At 44.7% G+C, this 23,380-nt stretch overlaps 2 protein-coding genes across 2 annotated transcripts in view; one reads left to right on the top strand and one right to left on the bottom strand.

Annotated features, from left to right (window-relative positions):
• The window catches only part of LOC135375396 (zinc finger protein Xfin-like), a 62,838-nt gene that overhangs the window by 9,710 nt on the left and 29,748 nt on the right, over positions 1–23,380 (bottom strand). The window lies entirely within an intron of this gene.
• On the top strand, positions 15,396–23,138 carry LOC135375384 (gastrula zinc finger protein XlCGF7.1-like). The gene is made up of 3 exons (XM_064608102.1): positions 15,396–15,497; positions 18,673–18,811; positions 22,317–23,138. Exons 1-3 carry the CDS (start codon positions 15,411–15,413, stop codon positions 22,949–22,951), a joined length of 861 nt encoding a protein of 286 aa, XP_064464172.1. The 5' UTR covers positions 15,396–15,410; the 3' UTR covers positions 22,952–23,138.

The raw sequence follows: 23,380 nt of genomic DNA, 5'->3' as shown, positions 1-23,380 counted from the left end.
TCGATGTTATATGTGAATTGCTGTACCAAATGAATCATAAACAAAAGAAAGAAAAAAAAGGACAGAAATAACGGGACCTGCGGTGTTGGATATACGTATATATACGTATATATATAAACTCAATAAACTGCAAACTAAATTTTGAACATCTCTCAAAGAAATTCTAGAAAAATCTTGGAGGCGACACATGATTCACACTTACCACCTGCACTTGTGTCTGTTTTCCCACGGTGGTGGTTCCCCGGAAAAACCCGTTCATGTCTTTGGAAGACCTGCTTTGTACATGAGCTATGGTGCTTTTGCGCAGATATAGGACAGCGTTACGTTTCTGAGTCTTGTTGTTTAGTTTCGAAAGCGATTGCCCTATCTACAGGGATCTCAAACACGCGGCCTCTTGGCCACCAAAGAGAACGAAGCTACCCTCTCGAAATTTAAAGACGAATTAGCAGAACAGATTGTCAGGCATTGTTTTCAGCCTGGCCCGCCGTACTGCTGCTGCGCTGTCCATGTTAGGTAGAATACACTGCATGCGAGCAGTTCTTGTGGCTCTCGAACCCAAAAAAACCTCACACAGGACACGGCAACCTGGTATTCGCGTGCGGTATGGTACACTAGCACATCGTAGCTAGTGCGAGGATTGAGTCGATCTTCTGTCGATCCTAATTCTTATACTATATCAAACAGTGACATTAAAACCCGGCTTTTGAAAGAACTCGAAAAAAAACAAAAACAAAAAAACTGTCAGTTCGAAAGAGAGGTAGTCGAAGTGGCTGAAATAAGAAGTGGCTCTTCCAGTTGTACTAATGAAGCTTCTATTTGTCTGATGGATAAGGAACTTGAATTTTTATTCAAATCATAGGACTTTTTTTCACTTGTGTCACCCCTTATCACCATGGTGGTTTTGTTTGCACATGCTTAAAACTGTCATTTTGAGGGTCTTGTCTGACATACTTGTACAGACTTCGACTACGGAGCTATGGCAGACAAGGACAGCAGGAAAAGATCACCACTAGGTGTAAAGTTCCTTTTTAACCAGGTCGTCTCAAAACCCCCCCATCCCAACGTTCAGCCTTCCTTTTCTCTTTTTCCAGAAATAAACTAGTTGATTATGGAGTGGTGCATTGTCCTTGTCTGCCGTAGCTCCATAGTCTAAAATGTCATACCAACTAGCCCACTCTACATTGTTAATCAGTTTTATACTTGTAAAGTGCTGGACAAAAGTTTACGGAACATGCTCTGGCACACTCCTCCCTCAGAGTGACAAGCTGGCAGCGAATGGTATCGTACGGACTTGCATACAGGTGACTGGGCTACCTATACGCACATGTCTAAGTCTGTATGGTCCCATTTGCTGTCACTCTGAGGAAGGAATGCACCGGAGCATGTTCTCTAATATTTGTCTAGCGCTGTACTTGTTGTTTTGACATGGTGGGATAGCAATGCACCTGCGCACATGACTGCGTCGGGTTTCCTATCATTATAGTTTAGTTGTAAGCAGCTCTGTCCCTCCATTGTCCCATCTGTATACTCTTATTCCCTTTCGCAGTTATGTACCAACTGGCCCAAATTTCTGCACTTCTCATTAAACACAACATAGCAAACCCAAAGTCATAACCCACTGTGAATATGCCAGCTAGCTCTTTCTCTTTGATTTTCTAAACTTATTTTTCCAACTGTGAGCTAAGGCAGCAATACAGTAAGTAAATGGATAATTTGGAGTGCTACTGAACATTCACCTAAGCCTTTGTGAAGGTAGAATAGTTTTTCATACTTTCAGCACTCTATTTGAAAGGCCGCCCATTTATTGGCGTTAGCCTAGTTAGCCCATTAATTTTTGGTGTTATCCACTATTCGGCTCCACAGTAACAATGTCGGTCCTGCTTTTGTGTACAATGTTATGTATGATATACCAAAGTTTTATGGTAGCTACAATCATTTCTTTTCCTTGTGGCCCTCCATGATGTGGTCTAAAGTCAATGTGCCCTGTGGCTCCAATGGCGTTCTTCGGACCCAAATATACTGTCTCGGTAAAGTTTTGTCCTCAGTGCCACGGGGGTTCAATGATGTAGACTGGCACCCAATTATGTCAAGTACACCCAAAGACCTTTTTTTTCAAATTCTCGTATTATTGTACTATACAAAAAGAACTCCCTTTATAGTACGGAGAGAAAGGGGGAAAATGGAGGTGGCCAGTACATTCTCCACGTCACTTTTGTCGAGAAATGGTGATAGCTTTTGCAAAAGACATAGTACAGGTCTCTCGCAACAACCTCGACATTTTCTGCTTCATATTTTCTGTGCGAATGAATAACAGGAGTTATAGTCGGTTCCACATAATGTTCACCTTAGCAATATGTTCTGTGATGCATACTTTGACCATCCAAAAAGTGGCAGAACATGACTCCTTCAACTCTAAATTAGTGTCATCAAAAATATAGTGCTTAACGAAATGTATGGCATTTGCAACTGCAATGATTGCTTTCTATCAGCACTGTTGTAGCCATCGTGCTTGAGTTATGGTTAGGTTCAGTGATCTTCTATCACCATCAGGGTTTGTTCTATCAGCAGAACGCTAGCCATTGTGGCAGACATATGGTGGCCCTGATAAGGGCCGTTTGTTCGCTTCGTCCAGGTCTGCTGTTTCTTCTCCCGTGCACCATGAAGCTACTGAAGAATTCCTTAGCATGTCCACAGTCCATAGTTCCCTACGGGAGCACGCTGTTGGCATAAGACAATCCGTGGGGTGGGGCATCATCACGCAGCTGGTGCCTGTGAGATGCCCTGGACAGCCTTCAGGCATGAATGCAAAAGGCCAATGCAATAATCCCGTGGGAGTGGCCACCTGAGGCCTTCTGCTGGGTCAGCTCTGTTTGAAGACCTTGAACTGAAAGTAAAACATAATTGTGAGTAGTGTGAAATTACTGAGAATTATAAGTAAACAGTGTCAGTTACAAATCTGTCAGCTCAGCACGAGAACAATTGTGTGCCTGCTTTAGTTGGCCTAGTGAGGACTAGCATAAGCAGGGGTAGCAGGGGTATGCAAATTCTCCAATAGAATCCCAATACTTCTCTCTCTATCCCATACCCAATTCATGTATGGCATCTGACAGTCCTGGCCTTTCTGGTCAGCTACAGGGGTTCCACCTGGAAACAACAGGGTGAAATGTATTTAGGCAACAAAAAGCTTCAAGTTTGCAGCTTTTAACATGCTGGATAGCATTTTACTCTCCGTAATCATCATGTGCAAGCCTTAAATTTTGGCAGTGTCATTTATAAAATCCTCTACAATTTTTGAAAAGAAAACCATCTGATCACTCACTGTGGCATTTCTATGCTATCAAAGGCCATATGAGGACAGGAAAACGTTTGGTTGTTCAAACCAGGTCGGAGCTTAAAACCTGAGCGGTATCACTCGACACCACTGCTTGATTGCGGATTTCTTAGCCTTAAATTCTGACTGTATCACATGTTACATCACTCACTGTGGCTTTTATAAGCTATCGAAGGCTATATGAGGACAGGAAAGCTGTGTTCTGTTGTTGATACTGTATCAGAGCTTAAAACCTCAGGGGCATCATTCGTAACAGCTGCTTGACCGCAGGGTTTCGAGGCCCAAAATTCTAACTGTATCACATGCTGAATCATTCACCGAGGCTTTTATAAGCTATCGAAAGCTGTACGAGAACAGGAAAACGTCGTACGGTTGTTGCAACTTGATCGGAGCTTAAAACCTGAGGGGTATCATTCGTAACTGCTGCTTGACTGCAGGGTTTTGAGCGCTAAATTCTAAGTGTATTACACGTTAAATCACTCACTGAGGCTTTTATAAGCTATCGAAAGCTGTACGAGAACAGGAAAACGTCGTACGGTTGTTGCAACTTGATCGGAGCTTAAAACCTGAGGGGTATCATTCGTAACTGCTGCTTGACTGCAGGGTTTTGAGCGCTAAATTCTAAGTGTATTACACGTTAAATCACTCACTGAGGCTTTTATAAGCTATCGAAAGCTGTACGAGAACAGGAAAACGTCGTACGGTTGTTGCAACTTGATCGGAGCTTAAAACCTGAGGGGTATCATTCGTAACTGCTGCTTGACTGCAGGGTTTTGAGCGCTAAATTCTAAGTGTATTACACGTTAAATCACTCACTGAGGCTTTTATAAGCTATCGAAAGCTGTACGAGAACAGGAAAACGTCGTACGGTTGTTGCAACTTGATCGGAGCTTAAAACCTGAGGGGTATCATTCGTAACTGCTGCTTGACTGCAGGGTTTTGAGCGCTAAATTCTAAGTGTATTACACGTTAAATCACTCACTGAGGCTTTTATAAGCTATCGAAAGCTGTACGAGAACAGGAAAACGTCGTACGGTTGTTGCAACTTGATCGGAGCTTAAAACCTGAGGGGTATCATTCGTAACTGCTGCTTGACTGCAGGGTTTTGAGCGCTAAATTCTAAGTGTATTACACGTTAAATCACTCACTGAGGCTTTTATAAGCTATCGAAAGCTGTACGAGAACAGGAAAACGTCGTACGGTTGTTGCAACTTGATCGGAGCTTAAAACCTGAGGGGTATCATTCGTAACTGCTGCTTGACTGCAGGGTTTTGAGCGCTAAATTCTAAGTGTATTACACGTTAAATCACTCACTGAGGCTTTTATAAGCTATCGAAAGCTGTACGAGAACAGGAAAACGTCGTACGGTTGTTGCAACTTGATCGGAGCTTAAAACCTGAGGGGTATCATTCGTAACTGCTGCTTGACTGCAGGGTTTTGAGCGCTAAATTCTAAGTGTATTACACGTTAAATCATTCACCGAGGCTTTTATAAGCTATCGAAAGCTGTACGAGAACAGGAAAACGTCGTACGGTTGTTGCAACTTGATCGGAGCTTAAAACCTGAGGGGTATCATTCGTAACTGCTGCTTGACTGCAGGGTTTTGAGCGCTAAATTCTAAGTGTATTACACGTTAAATCACTCACTGAGGCTTTTATAAGCTATCGAAAGCTGTACGAGAACGGGAAAACGTCGTACGGTTGTTGCAACTTGATCGGAGCTTAAAACGTGAGGGGTATCATTCGTAACTGCTGCTTGACTGCAGGGTTTTGAGCGCTAAATTCTAAGTGTATTACACGTTAAATCACTCACTGAGGCTTTTATAAGCTATCGAAAGCTGTACGAGAACGGGAAAACGTCGTACGGTTGTTGCAACTTGATCGGAGCTTAAAACCTGAGGGGTATCATTCGTAACTGCTGCTTGACTGCAGGGTTTTGAGCGCTAAATTCTAAGTGTATTACACGTTAAATCACTCACTGAGGCTTTTATAAGCTATCGAAAGCTGTACGAGAACAGGAAAACGTCGTACGGTTGTTGCAACTTGATCGGAGCTTAAAACCTGAGGGGTATCATTCGTAACTGCTGCTTGACTGCAGGGTTTTGAGCGCTAAATTCTAAGTGTATTACACGTTAAATCACTCACTGAGGCTTTTATAAGCTATCGAAAGCTGTACGAGAACGGGAAAACGTTGTACGGTTGTTGCAACTTGATCGGAGCTTAAAACCTGAGGGGTATCATTCGTAACTGCTGCTTGACTGCAGGGTTTTGAGCGCTAAATTCTAAGTGTATTACACGTTAAATCACTCACTGAGGCTTTTATAAGCTATCGAAAGCTGTACGAGAACAGGAAAACGTCGTACGGTTGTTGCAACTTGATCGGAGCTTAAAACCTGAGGGGTATCATTCGTAACTGCTGCTTGACTGCAGGGTTTTGAGCGCTAAATTCTAAGTGTATTACACGTTAAATCACTCACTGAGGCTTTTATAAGCTATCGAAAGCTGTACGAGAACAGGAAAACGTCGTACGGTTGTTGCAACTTGATCGGAGCTTGAAACCTGAGGGGTATCATTCGTAACTGCTGCTTGACTGCAGGGTTTTGAGCGCTAAATTCTAAGTGTATTACACGTTAAATCACTCACTGAGGCTTTTATAAGCTATCGAAAGCTGTACGAGAACGGGAAAACGTCGTACGGTTGTTGCAACTTGATCGGAGCTTAAAACGTGAGGGGTATCATTCGTAACTGCTGCTTGACTGCAGGGTTTTGAGCGCTAAATTCTAAGTGTATTACACGTTAAATCACTCACTGAGGCTTTTATAAGCTATCGAAAGCTGTACGAGAACGGGAAAACGTCGTACGGTTGTTGCAACTTGATCGGAGCTTAAAACCTGAGGGGTATCATTCGTAACTGCTGCTTGACTGCAGGGTTTTGAGCGCTAAATTCTAAGTGTATTACACGTTAAATCACTCACTGAGGCTTTTATAAGCTATCGAAAGCTGTACGAGAACAGGAAAACGTCGTACGGTTGTTGCAACTTGATCGGAGCTTAAAACCTGAGGGGTATCATTCGTAACTGCTGCTTGACTGCAGGGTTTTGAGCGCTAAATTCTAAGTGTATTACACGTTAAATCACTCACTGAGGCTTTTATAAGCTATCGAAAGCTGTACGAGAACAGGAAAACGTCGTACGGTTGTTGCAACTTGATCGGAGCTTAAAACCTGAGGGGTATCATTCGTAACTGCTGCTTGACTGCAGGGTTTTGAGCGCTAAATTCTAAGTGTATTACACGTTAAATCACTCACTGAGGCTTTTATAAGCTATCGAAAGCTGTACGAGAACAGGAAAACGTCGTACGGTTGTTGCAACTTGATCGGAGCTTAAAACCTGAGGGGTATCATTCGTAACTGCTGCTTGACTGCAGGGTTTTGAGCGCTAAATTCTAAGTGTATTACACGTTAAATCACTCACTGAGGCTTTTATAAGCTATCGAAAGCTGTACGAGAACAGGAAAACGTCGTACGGTTGTTGCAACTTGATCGGAGCTTAAAACCTGAGGGGTATCATTCGTAACTGCTGCTTGACTGCAGGGTTTTGAGCGCTAAATTCTAAGTGTATTACACGTTAAATCACTCACTGAGGCTTTTATAAGCTATCGAAAGCTGTACGAGAACAGGAAAACGTCGTACGGTTGTTGCAACTTGATCGGAGCTTAAAACCTGAGGGGTATCATTCGTAACTGCTGCTTGACTGCAGGGTTTTGAGCGCTAAATTCTAAGTGTATTACACGTTAAATCACTCACTGAGGCTTTTATAAGCTATCGAAAGCTGTACGAGAACAGGAAAACGTCGTACGGTTGTTGCAACTTGATCGGAGCTTAAAACCTGAGGGGTATCATTCGTAACTGCTGCTTGACTGCAGGGTTTTGAGCGCTAAATTCTAAGTGTATTACACGTTAAATCATTCACCGAGGCTTTTATAAGCTATCGAAAGCTGTACGAGAACAGGAAAACGTCGTACGGTTGTTGCAACTTGATCGGAGCTTAAAACCTGAGGGGTATCATTCGTAACTGCTGCTTGACTGCAGGGTTTTGAGCGCTAAATTCTAAGTGTATTACACGTTAAATCACTCACTGAGGCTTTTATAAGCTATCGAAAGCTGTACGAGAACGGGAAAACGTCGTACGGTTGTTGCAACTTGATCGGAGCTTAAAACGTGAGGGGTATCATTCGTAACTGCTGCTTGACTGCAGGGTTTTGAGCGCTAAATTCTAAGTGTATTACACGTTAAATCACTCACTGAGGCTTTTATAAGCTATCGAAAGCTGTACGAGAACGGGAAAACGTCGTACGGTTGTTGCAACTTGATCGGAGCTTAAAACCTGAGGGGTATCATTCGTAACTGCTGCTTGACTGCAGGGTTTTGAGCGCTAAATTCTAAGTGTATTACACGTTAAATCACTCACTGAGGCTTTTATAAGCTATCGAAAGCTGTACGAGAACAGGAAAACGTCGTACGGTTGTTGCAACTTGATCGGAGCTTAAAACCTGAGGGGTATCATTCGTAACTGCTGCTTGACTGCAGGGTTTTGAGCGCTAAATTCTAAGTGTATTACACGTTAAATCACTCACTGAGGCTTTTATAAGCTATCGAAAGCTGTACGAGAACGGGAAAACGTCGTACGGTTGTTGCAACTTGATCGGAGCTTAAAACCTGAGGGGTATCATTCGTAACTGCTGCTTGACTGCAGGGTTTTGAGCGCTAAATTCTAAGTGTATTACACGTTAAATCACTCACTGAGGCTTTTATAAGCTATCGAAAGCTGTACGAGAACAGGAAAACGTCGTACGGTTGTTGCAACTTGATCGGAGCTTAAAACCTGAGGGGTATCATTCGTAACTGCTGCTTGACTGCAGGGTTTTGAGCGCTAAATTCTAAGTGTATTACACGTTAAATCACTCACTGAGGCTTTTATAAGCTATCGAAAGCTGTATGAGAACAGGAAAACGTCGTACGGTTGTTGCAACTTGATCGGAGCTTAAAACCTGAGGGGTATCATTCGTAACTGCTGCTTGACTGCAGGGTTTTGAGCGCTAAATTCTAAGTGTATTACACGTTAAATCACTCACTGAGGCTTTTATAAGCTATCGAAAGCTGTACGAGAACAGGAAAACGTCGTACGGTTGTTGCAACTTGATCGGAGCTTAAAACCTGAGGGGTATCATTCGTAACTGCTGCTTGACTGCAGGGTTTTGAGCGCTAAATTCTAAGTGTATTACACGTTAAATCATTCACCGAGGCTTTTATAAGCTATCGAAAGCTGTACGAGAACAGGAAAACGTCGTACGGTTGTTGCAACTTGATCGGAGCTTAAAACCTGAGGGGTATCATTCGTAACTGCTGCTTGACTGCAGGGTTTTGAGCGCTAAATTCTAAGTGTATTACACGTTAAATCACTCACTGAGGCTTTTATAAGCTATCGAAAGCTGTACGAGAACGGGAAAACGTCGTACGGTTGTTGCAACTTGATCGGAGCTTAAAACGTGAGGGGTATCATTCGTAACTGCTGCTTGACTGCAGGGTTTTGAGCGCTAAATTCTAAGTGTATTACACGTTAAATCACTCACTGAGGCTTTTATAAGCTATCGAAAGCTGTACGAGAACGGGAAAACGTCGTACGGTTGTTGCAACTTGATCGGAGCTTAAAACCTGAGGGGTATCATTCGTAACTGCTGCTTGACTGCAGGGTTTTGAGCGCTAAATTCTAAGTGTATTACACGTTAAATCACTCACTGAGGCTTTTATAAGCTATCGAAAGCTGTACGAGAACGGGAAAACGTCGTACGGTTGTTGCAACTTGATCGGAGCTTAAAACCTGAGGGGTATCATTCGTAACTGCTGCTTGACTGCAGGGGTTTGAGCCCTAAATTCTAACTGTATCACACGTTAAATCACTCACTGAGGCTTTTATAAGCTATCGAAAGCTGCACGAGAACAGGAAAACGTCGTTCGGTTGTTGCAACTTGATCGGAGCTTAAAACCTGAGGGGTATCATTCGTAACTGCTGCTTGACTGCAGGGTTTTGAGCGCTAAATTCGAACTGTAACACACGTTAAATCACTCACTGAGGCTATTTATAAGCTATCGAAGACTATATGAGAACAGATATACGTTTTTTGATTGTCCAATTTTGATCGGAGTATCATTCGGCACTGTTGACGGTAAATCTTCTGATATTGAACCTATTTAACTGATTTCACCACAGTTGAAACCGGGCGCGAATGTTTCACTAAAAATTCGGGAGTACAAACATCAAGGAACTAAAATTACTTACCTCCATGTGGTAATAAGCATGAAACAAGAAGCAGCACAACACACACACGTCCACCTTCGACAGCGCGAAACCGACGCCTGAGAACAATTGATGTCTTCATGCGCCGTACGGTTGTTGCAACTTGATCGGAGCTTAAAACCTGAGGGGTATCATTCGTAACTGCTGCTTGACTGCAGGGTTTTGAGCGCTAAATTCTAAGTGTATTACACGTTAAATCATTCACCGAGGCTTTTATAAGCTATCGAAAGCTGTACGAGAACAGGAAAACGTCGTACGGTTGTTGCAACTTGATCGGAGCTTAAAACCTGAGGGGTATCATTCGTAACTGCTGCTTGACTGCAGGGTTTTGAGCGCTAAATTCTAAGTGTATTACACGTTAAATCACTCACTGAGGCTTTTATAAGCTATCGAAAGCTGTACGAGAACGGGAAAACGTCGTACGGTTGTTGCAACTTGATCGGAGCTTAAAACGTGAGGGGTATCATTCGTAACTGCTGCTTGACTGCAGGGTTTTGAGCGCTAAATTCTAAGTGTATTACACGTTAAATCACTCACTGAGGCTTTTATAAGCTATCGAAAGCTGTACGAGAACGGGAAAACGTCGTACGGTTGTTGCAACTTGATCGGAGCTTAAAACCTGAGGGGTATCATTCGTAACTGCTGCTTGACTGCAGGGTTTTGAGCGCTAAATTCTAAGTGTATTACACGTTAAATCACTCACTGAGGCTTTTATAAGCTATCGAAAGCTGTACGAGAACAGGAAAACGTCGTACGGTTGTTGCAACTTGATCGGAGCTTAAAACCTGAGGGGTATCATTCGTAACTGCTGCTTGACTGCAGGGGTTTGAGCCCTAAATTCTAACTGTATCACACGTTAAATCACTCACTGAGGCTTTTATAAGCTATCGAAAGCTGCACGAGAACAGGAAAACGTCGTTCGGTTGTTGCAACTTGATCGGAGCTTAAAACCTGAGGGGTATCATTCGTAACTGCTGCTTGACTGCAGGGTTTTGAGCGCTAAATTCGAACTGTAACACACGTTAAATCACTCACTGAGGCTATTTATAAGCTATCGAAGACTATATGAGAACAGATATACGTTTTTTGATTGTCCAATTTTGATCGGAGTATCATTCGGCACTGTTGACGGTAAATCTTCTGATATTGAACCTATTTAACTGATTTCACCACAGTTGAAACCGGGCGCGAATGTTTCACTAAAAATTCGGGAGTACAAACATCAAGGAACTAAAATTACTTACCTCCATGTGGTAATAAGCATGAAACAAGAAGCAGCACAACACACACACGTCCACCTTCGACAGCGCGAAACCGACGCCTGAGAACAATTGATGTCTTCATGCGCTGACCAGGGCACTACATTCATAGCCACCGCCGCCGAGGCGTACGAACACAACGAATGATACCCCTCAGGATCTAGCGCCTCCCGGAAGAGAGTCCTGCTACCTGCAGTTCTCCGGCGTTGGAGAATGTTCAGTTGTTTGGAGACGGATCATTTGGGGTTTCGCTCGCTCTAGTAGAATTCCTGCAATCTTCTGCGACAAATTATACGCGCAAGGAAATGACAGTACACTGTATATCTCGGCGTGATTGCCTTGCTGGGCCAGCTGGCTGGGCTTTGCTTTGAGCAGCTTTGAGGGAGCGGACATGCCGTGGTACCGATGACGCTCGAGACGGGATTGCATGAGCGCTTGAGGCGGTTGTGGTTGTTTCGGTTTTGGGCTTTTCAAGTTTCACTCATGTTTCACTGGAAGGTTAACATTACTCGCAGAAATGTAATCGCCCAAGTTCATCTGTTTCGTATATCGGTATAGTCAGAAACAACACATTGGAGATTAGGAGAACGCGAAAAACCGAATCAGACGACACGATGGGTGAATATCATAACAAACAACAAGATGACAAAAGACACATTCCAGACGTGATTACGTGCCCGCTAGTAATATTAACCTTCCAGTGAAATCCGGAACAAACATTTTACGACTTTACCGTAATATTTGTGCGCCCAGAAAACAGAAAATCTCGTGATCCCGATCGTCATCGGCATTACGGCATGTCTGCTTCGTTAATCCATTAATGCCTTGGCTGAAACAAAGAAAAGCAATCGCACCGTGAAATACAGTTCACTGCCATGTTCTTGCGCTTATAATGTGTCATCGAATACTGAAGGAATTCCACCAGAGTTAACGAAACCCCAAATGATCTTTTTCCAAACAATCGAACGTTCCCCGACGACGGAGAGCCAGGACCAACCCTTCTTTGTGTTCTCTTCCTTTGTGGAGGTGAAGGATCTTGCAAGAACTTAAAAATTGTTTACAGTGCTAAGGAAGTCCGTGTGATTCGCAGTCCCAGTAAACGTGAGTAAGGTGAGTTCGGCATTTGATGTTGTGCCTAACGGATTTTTCTTGCCAACAGTATGACACTCTGCCTAAAAGCCTTTTGTTGCCCAATGTGTTTGCGAGTTAGTTTGCCACCTACGACTGTTGCTAGCTGCTTTCGCGATTTTACAGCGTCAGCTGTTAAAGGGGCACTAAACAGTTCACCGAACATTTCCCAATCACCACGCCCCATGAGACAGAGCAGCTCACAATATCCACATACGCATCTCCTTTACATGTAGTAAAGGACGTATCTACACGTATTTACACGTACACTTACGTATTTACCAAGAAACAATTCCATTAAAAGAGCATAACCCGCGTGCGTCTCTCCTTGTTTCGTCTCGCACGCCCCAAGCACCAAACAAAGGTTGGGCCAAGCTTGGCAATAGTTAAGCTGGCCTACCTGGCCTTGGTTGGTACATCATTGGCCAACAAGCTTGTTTCTTCATACTGATCTGTGCCCTGGCCAATGACTTGCCAAGCACTGGTCAGCCTACATTGTGCCAAGCCTGCGCCGAGATACATACCAAAGCATTCCTGCGGCGTTGGTCATATTCATACTCAATTGTCTCGCGGAGTGAAGTAACGACTTCTCATTCTTTTTTGTTGCTCATATTTCCCACAACGGAAAATGTGGGTGGCGTTTCAAAGTGCAGAAAAATAAACTCGTAAAAGCTTGCAAGATGCCGGAGACCACTCGCACCAAACAGCTCACAAAGAAAAGCAATTTCTTTCCTGAGGAAGAACAGATACTATACATAGGTTGTCTCACGAGCTTCCAGAAATTTGAGAGTCCTGTTCGCCTGTTAGTCAAAATGAAGGGTGAGGTGTCTCAGTTGGCGATGACAGGCTGTCACTGCAGTTCAGTACTTCCATTTGCAACTTGGAAGCAGTCTTGGGTAGTAACTCTTTTAACTTGTAACTGTAACTAGTTACTTTTGGGGGTAACTAGTTACATTTCCAGAGAAGTAGCTTTTAACTGTAACTACCGTAATTTCACGCGTATTAGCCGCGGCTTATGCATGATTTTTTTTTCTCACGGGCGCTCTGCGGCTTATCCACTGGTGCGGCTTATCTGATGACTATTTTTTCCTGGTATTTTCCCCATACGCCGGTTTTAACGAAAGGGCCGACAGTGTCTCTGGAACAGCACTGCCCTGCCGATGCACGAACAGTGCGTAACAGGGACGGGTCCACATTCGAGTAGACTGATCTTCCTGGTGCCTTCCCCCAAGCAGCTTTAACGAAAGTGGTGACAGTGATTCACGTCTTCTGGAAGACCACTGACCCATCAATCCATGAAAAACTCCCATCAAGGGCACAATCCGATCTTGGTAGAACTCTAGAGCTGACCTCCTTTGCTGTACACTATGCCGACCCTGTAGTATGGACCACAAGGTTTATGGCCTTCTCTATGGTCTCCTTTGTCTCACAAATCAGTCGTCTCGTATTGCCCGCGGCTTATCTGCGAGTGCGGCTTATCTGCCAGAAAATTTTCACAACGTTCCTAAAAACGCGTCTTGCGGCTTATCTGCGGTGCGGCTTATACACGTGAAATTACGGTAGTTACCCTTTCTGTGAATGTAACTGCAAAATGTAACTAGTTACTCGAATCAATGTCGTTCCTTTTTTTTTCTTCATTATCCTACCTTCCCCTACTTCCTCCTGACAGTGTCCTCCTTCTTTTTATCCGTAATCGGTATGTTCGCCCTTGCCTTGGGCTCTCGACCGAGCAGGGTATTCCAGCTTTGCGAACGGAAATTAGTGAAGTTAGTGACCCTTAGTTAGTTAGTGGTATTAGTTAGTGGAAGACTATTTTTATCGCGCTTCAGTAAATGCAGACAAATGTTCGTTTTTAACAATTGTATCACCCTCTCATGGTCATTTTTATAAAAAGTAACTGTAATGTAACTATGTTACTTTCTCTCAGTAACTGTAACTAGTTACTCGACCGAGAAAGTAGCTATAACTGTAACATACCGTATTTTCACGCGTATTAGCCGCGGCTTGTGCGCGATTTATTTTTTTCGCGGACACTCTGCGGCTTATCCGTGGGTGCGGCTTATCTGGTGACTATTTTTCCCTGGTACTTTCCCCATACCCCGGGTTAAACGAAATGGCCGACAGTGCCTCATGTTTTTCGGAACAGGACCGCCCTGCCAGTGCACGAACAATACCGAACAGGGGCGGGTCCACTCCACATTCGAGTGGACTAACCCGTCAATCCACGAAAAACACGCAACAAGGGCACAATCCGATCTTAGTAGAACAGTAGAACTGACCTCCTTTGTTATACATCATGCCGACACCGGAATGTGGACAGGGTTTATGGCCTTCCCTACGGTCTCCTCTGTCGGCAGACCCACAGGAAGGGTTCAATACACCTGACATCGGGATAAAACGTGGTCAGCTAAGCGTCAGTTCTCATTTGACGAGAGCAGCAGCATTCGTGGACACGGGCACGGCAGTTAGAGGTGAGGCATGGCTCCAACGCTGAGGCACAGCCACGACAGCGGCTTGAAACTAAAAGTCGTCGACTTTGCGGACAAGTACGGGAACAGGGCAGCTGGCAGGGAGTACGGCGCTGACGAGCGTTGAGCGTCTCTGTTGATTTTGTATGTGCATCACTGGTTTAGCGCACAAAGCAGTCGCGTCGTATTACCCGCGGCTTATCTGCGAGTGCGGCTTATCTGCAAAAACGTTTTCAAAATGTATCTAAAAACGAGTCCTGCGGCTTATCTGCTGTGCGGCTAATACGCGTGAAAATACGGTAGTTGCTGTTTTCGGTTGATAAACTGTAACTGTAACTCAGTTACTTTTTAGAAGTAACTTACCCAAGACTGCTTGGAAGTGCCCCGGCACCGACAGCCGCGGTGTGGCATACGTCTATAGTTTTGATTATAGAGGTGTAGATGCAGGACGTAGACGAGGTATAAATGTAGATATAGGATGTAAGCCATTGGCGTAAGGACATGCTTCATTGGTGGGGAGTAAGGGATTGGATTGGTAAGTCTTTCGATTTGTGCACCTGTTCGAAAAAAACGCACCGAAAAATGTTTCAGTTTGGTGCTCTGGGAAGAACGCTCACCGCAAATGATATCTTTTAGGCAATCGATGAATGCTAAAAGATGTGCAAGGAGCAAAAAGGTTCGCACTGAACATTGATTCACACGCAGTTGACGCTGAAAATCGTGTTGGGAAACCGCCCTTTCAATTTTGATATTTTATTTTGTTTCATCGTTTAGCTTTCATTTTATATTTGATTATTTGTTTTATTTTTGCTTCAATTATTTTTACGTCCGGTAACTCGGTGTTGCGGTATTTACCGTGAATTCTAACGATGCCATATGTGGATCTCTTAAGGTTGTGGATCATGGATGAGACGGAGATTACAGGGTGCGAAGACAAAAGTACCTTGGCTGCGAAGGTAAAGAATTTTCTCTTTCTCTATAACAAGTAGGCAGCCTGGTAAATGTAACGGAACATAAATATAACAAGCGGTTACTTTCTCACAAGAGTGGCGTGTGCACGTATTACGCTCTCATGTTTGGAACGTGTACCTGCGAATATCTCTGTTCTTAATATTGAAATTCTCTCCCTCCCCACTTATGATTTGGCCTAGAAAGAGGTGCACTCGAATATGGAATTCGACTTTGCGAGAGAAACATAAAAAAAAGGCTCTCTTTTCCTTCTGATGCTCTGAGGCTTCAGGAAAGAAACCCTGAAATCGATAAAAGCCCAGTGCAGGGCGACACATACAAGGATGAGATGAGAGTTGACTCTTGGTGGACAAGAATACAACAATTTTTACCTAGTACAGAAGAAAATGAGGCGAGACATCAACGTGCCACTCAAAGTCATTGGAACTCGCCTCACTCGATCGCTTCTGATTGCACTGAAAGGAAACCTCTTTGATATGCCCTTATTGACACGGTGATAAAGTCTCTCCTAAACGAGACATTTTATTGGCTCTTGACTCGAAGGGAAAATATGTACACCCGTTAAGTGTCTTTCCAGCAGGGTTGCGGAATGGAATTTCCCATTCCGTTCCAATTCCATCCCGAGGAATGGAGATTTGCGATAATTCCATTCCTTTCAATTCCTCAGAATGAAAAGTTGTGGTCAGTTCCCACGCCTGGAATGGCTTGGCAACCCAATTCCATTTCGCTAATTCCCTAAATAAAAGAAAAGGACCGGTAACCATACTGGCAAGTCCATCAATGCTAGAGGAGATTGACATGACATTGAAAAAGCACAAAGACAAGGTTATTTCACTCTTGACCATGTGCAGGTGCAGTGCAAAGGATGCACGCCGGAACCAAAACTGCCACCGGGGCACCCAGACCATTCCATTCCCATTCCTAGGACAGTTTGTGCCATTCCATTCCAATTCCATTCTGTGCTCTGCTGAATGTGGAATGGTTCCGGAATCATTCCAACTCCGGAGTGGCAACTCCGCAACCCTGTTTTCCACAGTCCCTGGTGATGGAGGCTGACCTTCTGTAACTTGTGCCCTGCTTGTCATGGTGATGCTATAGCAAGAGATGCTCAGAAACAGAGACCAAACCTTGATTTTGCAACGTCGAGGGACAGACCTGAGCCTGCAAAGGGGAACGCAGGGCACTGATGTATGGCTGCTCGTGGGGCTTTTGGAAATGAATGTGCTTTGGTTACTAGTCGTGCTCTCTCGTAATGTGACTGCAGCACAGTAAAACCTCCACAGCCTGATACCTCCCTACCTCGAACAACTCCTCATGTCGGGCAAGACTTCATTGCATCGACGGGCTCCCATTGAAACTACATGGGGATGTCGAACACCTCCCTATCCCGGAAATAATAATATATATATCCTCCCTATATAATAATATCCCGGGGTTTTCCCTGCTAAGTTGGACAGAAGCCCGGCTAAATTATCTCAATCCCAGCCTATCTTTGCACCGAAAAGACCCAGAACGAGCCAGCGCCCTTGACTTTCACCTTTTTTCTTTCCTATACTGGTCTGAGCATTTTGCTGTTTTAGTTTTTAGAGTAAAAAAAGGGGTACTATCAGTCTACATTGTAACTATTCTTTAGTGTGAGCACTTATATTCGGTTTGTCTAGAGCCTTTGTAAGTGCACTGCACCAGGGCAGTCGAAAGTAGGCTGACGCTTCAGAGACAAGTCCTTGAGCTTAATTCCAAATGGGTTTAAATTCTCGAGCAAGCAGCATGCCGCTCAAAAAGCTCAAAGGGTGATGCCATTTAGTGGAATCCGCACGGAATCTACGAAAATCAGCAATAATTATATCAGTGAAGACTGGTTAAGAGGCTCCAGGTAAAGAAAGGGGACATTTCTGCCAACGCAGCTGTGTTCTTTTCCATTTTTTGTTTCCCTTATATATAGGGAGTGGCTTTTTTGGGTTAAATGCCCTTCTCAGATTCGGGGGAGTAAAAATCAGGCGCTATTTTTAAACCTGTAATTCGGTAAGAAATCAGGCAGTTAATGTGCCTTCGAGTGTTATCGGGTGTTTTCGCCTGTCCCCTTTTCTATTAAGTCCTTTAAGAGTCATAAAAGTCCTTTTATTGTTTTTTTTTTTGTGTGTGTGAAATTGACCTTCCAATGGTAATCCCTGAAGGCATAGACAGTGTTGACACACATGGGTGTATTGCTGGGAACGTAAGTGACCCATTCTTACATGTGGCGACCTTTGTTCGTCTTCAGTGGAAACGTCACTTGAGGATTTCATACTGACTGGAATTCGGGCAGAAATCTGGTTTAACCCGAATTGGTCGGAGCTCAGTTTGGGGGGGGGGGAGGAGAAACAACCGGGTAGAATCGAGTTTAACCTGAAAGAGTCACTCCCTACTTATGTACTGTAACCCTTGACACCTCCCTAAGCGGACACATTTTGGCTGCACCGCGGGTGTCCAAGACAGGGAGGTTTCACTGTACATGCACCATCGGGACAGACAGCACTGTCTGCCCCCGAACAAACTTAACTGTGCCATTGTTGTAAATGTACAGGGTGTGTGTAGAAAAACATGACCCGCATTTAGGCACATAGCTTGTTGCCTACCTAACTAACGAACTTCCGGTGGCGCACGATGGCGCATTTATGCGTGCGAAATCTGCAGAAAAATTGTGGAAGCCATACTCAGCTTAAAAAACAAACGGAGCAACGAAAACGTCGGCTTCCGTGCATCAGAATAGGGCAACATGGTGGACAACAGGGTGTATGTGAAAGGGCAACACGGTGCACGTAGGAGAGTTGTGTTCAAGTACCGCTAGGGGAGCTATCGGTGCATAAATCGAAATTATGTCCCACATGGATGCTCATCGGCAGTACCCCTAGCAGTGCCTGCACATAACTCTCCTGACACTGAAATGCACTACCATGCACTGTCATGACCGCCCTATCTAATGCATGGAAGCCCATGTTTTCGCGCTCTGTTTATTTTTTTACACTGAGTATGCCTTCCAGGATTTTTTTGTCGCTTTCGCACGCATAAATACGCCGTCGTGCGCCACCGGAAGTTCCTCGGCTAAGTAGATAACGAGTTACACGTAAAAATGCGGGTCATGTTTTTCTGCACACACCCTGTATGTCTCTATTTTTATTACAGATAGATTTGCGCGTGTCTCGACTGATTGCGTCCCTGTACAGCACCCCTATCTACACGCAAGTTCGCTCTTTTGGGGTGCAGACGTTAACGCGGACTTACTCCAAGGCCACGCAGACGCCCGTCATACTCAAGGGCCAGTGTAAGTGCTTGTTTCTCGCTTATTATTCGTAGGGTATTCGTTTTCGGGTTTTATGTCGTTCTTCTTTAAATTGCGGTAAGAATTAGTTTTATTTCGAGAGCAGTAAAACGGGGGGAAACGCACGATACCGGGCGGAAAAGCAGATTTTCGGCTAGGAAAAAGAAAAAGAAGCGGTTGTACTCTTGTTTTAGATGAACAGGAAACATAGGTTGAGAAGTTACCCGTCAAAAAGAACTCGTTACAAGTTAAGTTACCGTGTGCAGAATGTAACTAAGTTAATAACGGAGTTCTTCAGCGTGAAATGTAACTCGCAGTTACTTAAAAGGAACGAGTTACTTCGGACACAAAATAGCATTACGCAGGTGCTGCGCGCGTGAGCAGTTGAGTTAGACCTTGAGTTGCCTGCCGAGGAGTGCAACACGCTTAGATCGTTTTCGTTTATGTCCAGCAATAGACTTCTCCCTGTTTGTAAACAAATGACGTCACAGTGTTCGACAGCGCCAAAATTTGGTAGAATTGAACTACGCTCGAAGCTAGAGGTGAACAAGGTCGCGCCCGAAAGCCACGGTCTTGAGGGGATTATGACATGGTCCCTTAAAGGGACGCAACCCTCGGTCCCACTTTTCTTTCAATGGGAGACAGTGAACAAGTACCCACTCGTTGAACCCAGCCCTCCTTCCGATTTGTTTCGGTTTCAGTCTGTCGACCCATGTCATGATGACGTTTCTCTGGTAGAGGTCTATTCGAACGCTTTGCATCTTACTTCCTGTGGGCGCACAATGGTTCAGCTTCATTTCAATGGCAGCGGTTCTTACTTCCTGAATAAAATATACTGTCATTGATTGAATATCACGTTTCATGGCAAAAAATGCCACGAAGGAACCGGAGAGAAAGCGAGAAAATATGTGGACGTGAGTGAAAAGTGAGTTAAAAGTTACTTGGAACTTACTTTGGCAAAGTTACGCGAAAAAGGAACGAGTTCCTCTGAAAGTTACCACGGCGCAAAAGTACCAAGTTACGTTACAAGTTACCAAAAAAAGGAACTTAGTTACAGTAACGAGTTACCTTGAGCTCTGACAGGTAATGCAAAACGGCCACATTGAATGTGCGGCATTTAGCACGCTCTCGTGCTCGTATCGATGGGCTAGTTGGCACTTTGCCAAGCTACTGCCAATGGGGTGGAGGAGGGTAAAAATGGGTTTTGCCAGGTTTAACCGTAAAACACGAGGGCTTACTTGTAGGATTGAAAATACTGTATAAGTAGAAATTTTTGCGAGGAAGGAGGAGGAGGATGTCTTGTCCAGCAAGAATCACAGTCGTTGCATAATGTCTGCATGATGTGTCAAGGTCATCGCGTGTCTTTTTCTTTTTATGTGTGAGGACATTCTTCTTCTGTAGTCAGTGAACTTGTGCCGTAAGGAGACATTAGGAATTGAATTGAAATTGAAAGAGTGACAGTACACATGAAGGATTTCATTGACCCGCCAGAGGTTCCCCGTGCCCTGAACCAATCGGGGCAAGGTCACAGGCTGGTACTGCTCTCCGCCACCATTGCACAGGGTCGGTTCTTACGGCATACTTTAAATTCGAGTTGCGCGATAATTAAGGTTCTGTGAGGTGAATTACTTCTCGTTCATTTTGCTGACTTACTTAAAGTGCAGCTCCGCTGCTGTTCCGAAAGTATGAAGACGTTGTGATATTCAGAACCGTGGTCCCAACTTCATTCATAAACGCACATTGCTTTCCAAATTTCCATACTCCTTCGTGAGAAATTTGAGAAAAACTACCGGGCGGCGGTTCCACTTGTGACGTCATACTTGGAACTGCGCGGATTGGATAGCCACACCTAGCCAGCTCTGCCTGGCAACCAGTTTGTGTTTACACTCCGTCATGGCCGCTGTATCGTGCTGAAACAGCTGTCACGAGCTATCGGGGACCACCGCACCGTTTTATCATGTTTCTTATAAGGAATACTTCGTCTTCGAGCACGTTCTCGTTCTCAATAGCTTTGGTGGTGCTTTCTGCACGCGCAGCAAGTCCGCGCATAGTGCGCTGCCAAAGCTATTGAGAATGCGTAAGTGTACGTCACACGTTAGGTGTTAGGTCTTGTTGGTAGCATGAAGCACAGTGCGGGCACAGAATGTCCGCTCACGACGGCCGTCGTTGCACAACGAGGCCATCCTGTAAGGCTTGTTAAAGAAGACCGGCAAAACTATCTTTGAGGCTATTAACGACAGCAATTATCACGGAACACACCCAAAACATTCACCTTCGCTCATTGATCTCCGCCATCCCGTCGACGATTTGGCGTTAGCCAAGCCACGAGCGCGGCTAAGCCAGGACGAAGCCGGGATTGGTCAGGGTTTGCCGACCACAGGACCGGCGTGCCAGGAAAATTTAAAAAATTGTTTTCTTAAAAACTACAAACAAATGGGTGAAAATTTTTCACATGTATTCTCCCTGTGCAGAAACGAACGCACAGCCCAAGCATGGCTCCATTCTGTCGCAGTCGAAAATCGGCGGAGCTGAGCTTTAACAGCCTTCTTTTCTTTCTGTAAAACTGTTAAAAATGACTTCTATGCTAGTTTAATTTCGCCGGCTTCTGGACCGGAAGATGACGCACGTCTGACGTTCACAATAAGCTCCTCCGTCGTGGAGGCTAAAGATCGAAGAATGTTCCAAACTCTCCCTATAAGTGGCTGTGAAGAAAGCTTTATGATAGTGCCACCCGTTTACGAATTGTTCAGCCGAGGGACCTTCTTGAAACATCCTGTATATTCAGGGATTGACTTTTTCGGGTTAAACCTGATTCCACCAGGTTCATTGTTGTTCATTGTTCAGACAATAAAAGATGAAGAATGCTCAGGTGGAGGTTAAACAGCGGACGAAAAACGAAAATATGAGATCTGGTTATAATAGCGAGGTAGTCAAATTGAAAGCAATGAGTAATTCGGAGTACATATGTCAATCAGCAAAAGAGAGTTCGTACCTATAAAAACAAGCTTATTTTCTTGCCGGAGTGAATGTACATATCACCTGTACATACTATACCTGTTGTCACTGCCTGACACCAAGTTTTTAGGGTGTGTTGTGTGTTGTTGTGCGTAAATATTTTCTGAAATGAATGTACATAATATTGTCTTGGGTTGTAACTGCATGTTATATGGTAGTGTTTCGGGTTTGTTGTATGTTGTGTGTTGTTACCGTCAATGAATTTTCCTATTACAAACCCAAATAATAAGGTATCAAAATATCAAATGTACAAACTCTGAAGTAGAAAATATAAAATGACAAAGAAATTTCATACTTATAAACACAATAATACACTTATAAAAACAAACCTTTTGTTGGCAAAAACAAACTGTCAAAGCCCCGTAAAAACGTCAAAATTTTTCAAATTATGAAAAGTGCATCCCTCAGTATCACCCACTATGGTGCATGAGTTTCGCCCCAATATTGTCCCCCATCCATATCCCCACCCACCAACTCTGACCGACTGTTTCAGGCGAGGCCGAGGACAGTCCCACCTTCCGATGCGGCCCGTGCAACCTGGTACTGCCCTCAAAGGCTCTCCTCAAGGAGCACCAGGTGGAGAAGCACTTCCACAAGGACGGGCGCAACTACTGCCGCTTCTGCGACTACTCCAGCCACTGCGCGACCAACGTGAAGGTCCACGAGAGGCGCCACACGGGCGAGAAGCCCTACATCTGCAGGGTGTGCCTGCGGCCGTTTGCGGGAAAGGGAAACCTGGACAAGCACTGCAGGACGATCCACGAGGGGGAGAGGAAGCACCAGTGCCCCATGTGCGGGCTCGCCTTCACGCAGAAGATCCACCTGCAGGAGCACCTGCGGGTGCACTCGGACGAGAGGCCCTTCAAGTGCGAGCACTGCGGGAAGGCCTTCACCCTGAAGAGCGGCCTGCGCACTCACCTTCGCCTCCACAACCGCGAGAAGCCTTACTCCTGCACTCACTGCGGAAAAAGCTTCACTCAGCTGAGTCACCTCAAGTGCCACACGGTGACCGTTCACACCAAGGATTTTCCTCACAGGTGTCGTCTGTGCAACAAGGGGTTTTGTCGACCGGCGGAGCTCTCAAAGCACGTGCACAAGAAGCACCAGACTCCAGCACGTGTCGTCTGATACTCGTGTGCCCCTGCCGTTAAATACCGCACTGACTCACACCCTGACTCATCGACCCGGGGTCGATGAGTCATACCTGAGCCACGCAGGCACGAAAAAATTACGTCTAATGGCATTCGAGTCTCGAATGACGTTAATTACGAAGCTTGCGCCGCACATCATTATCTAATGAAGTCACTATATCGACGAGGCGTAAAATATAAGTTCCGCCACTTCGAAGAAATTAAACCTACTTAAACGCGCCGAAAATGCGTGTCTGCGACTTCAGCTGCGTGCAACCGTTGCCTACATGGAGTCGCATCCTGCGAGAGACGCAACAAATCGGATGCCATTCCCAACGAGTGACATTTGCATCGAGTTGCATTCATTCCGTGCCGTACGGTGACACCAAATGGCATTTCACGAAAATGTCATTCTCTCAAGGAATGA

Source organism: Ornithodoros turicata, unplaced genomic scaffold, assembly GCF_037126465.1.
Source record: "Ornithodoros turicata isolate Travis unplaced genomic scaffold, ASM3712646v1 ctg00000858.1, whole genome shotgun sequence".
In the NCBI taxonomy this organism is placed as follows: domain Eukaryota; kingdom Metazoa; phylum Arthropoda; class Arachnida; order Ixodida; family Argasidae; genus Ornithodoros; species Ornithodoros turicata.
This window is presented reverse-complemented; position numbering and strand designations above follow the sequence as displayed.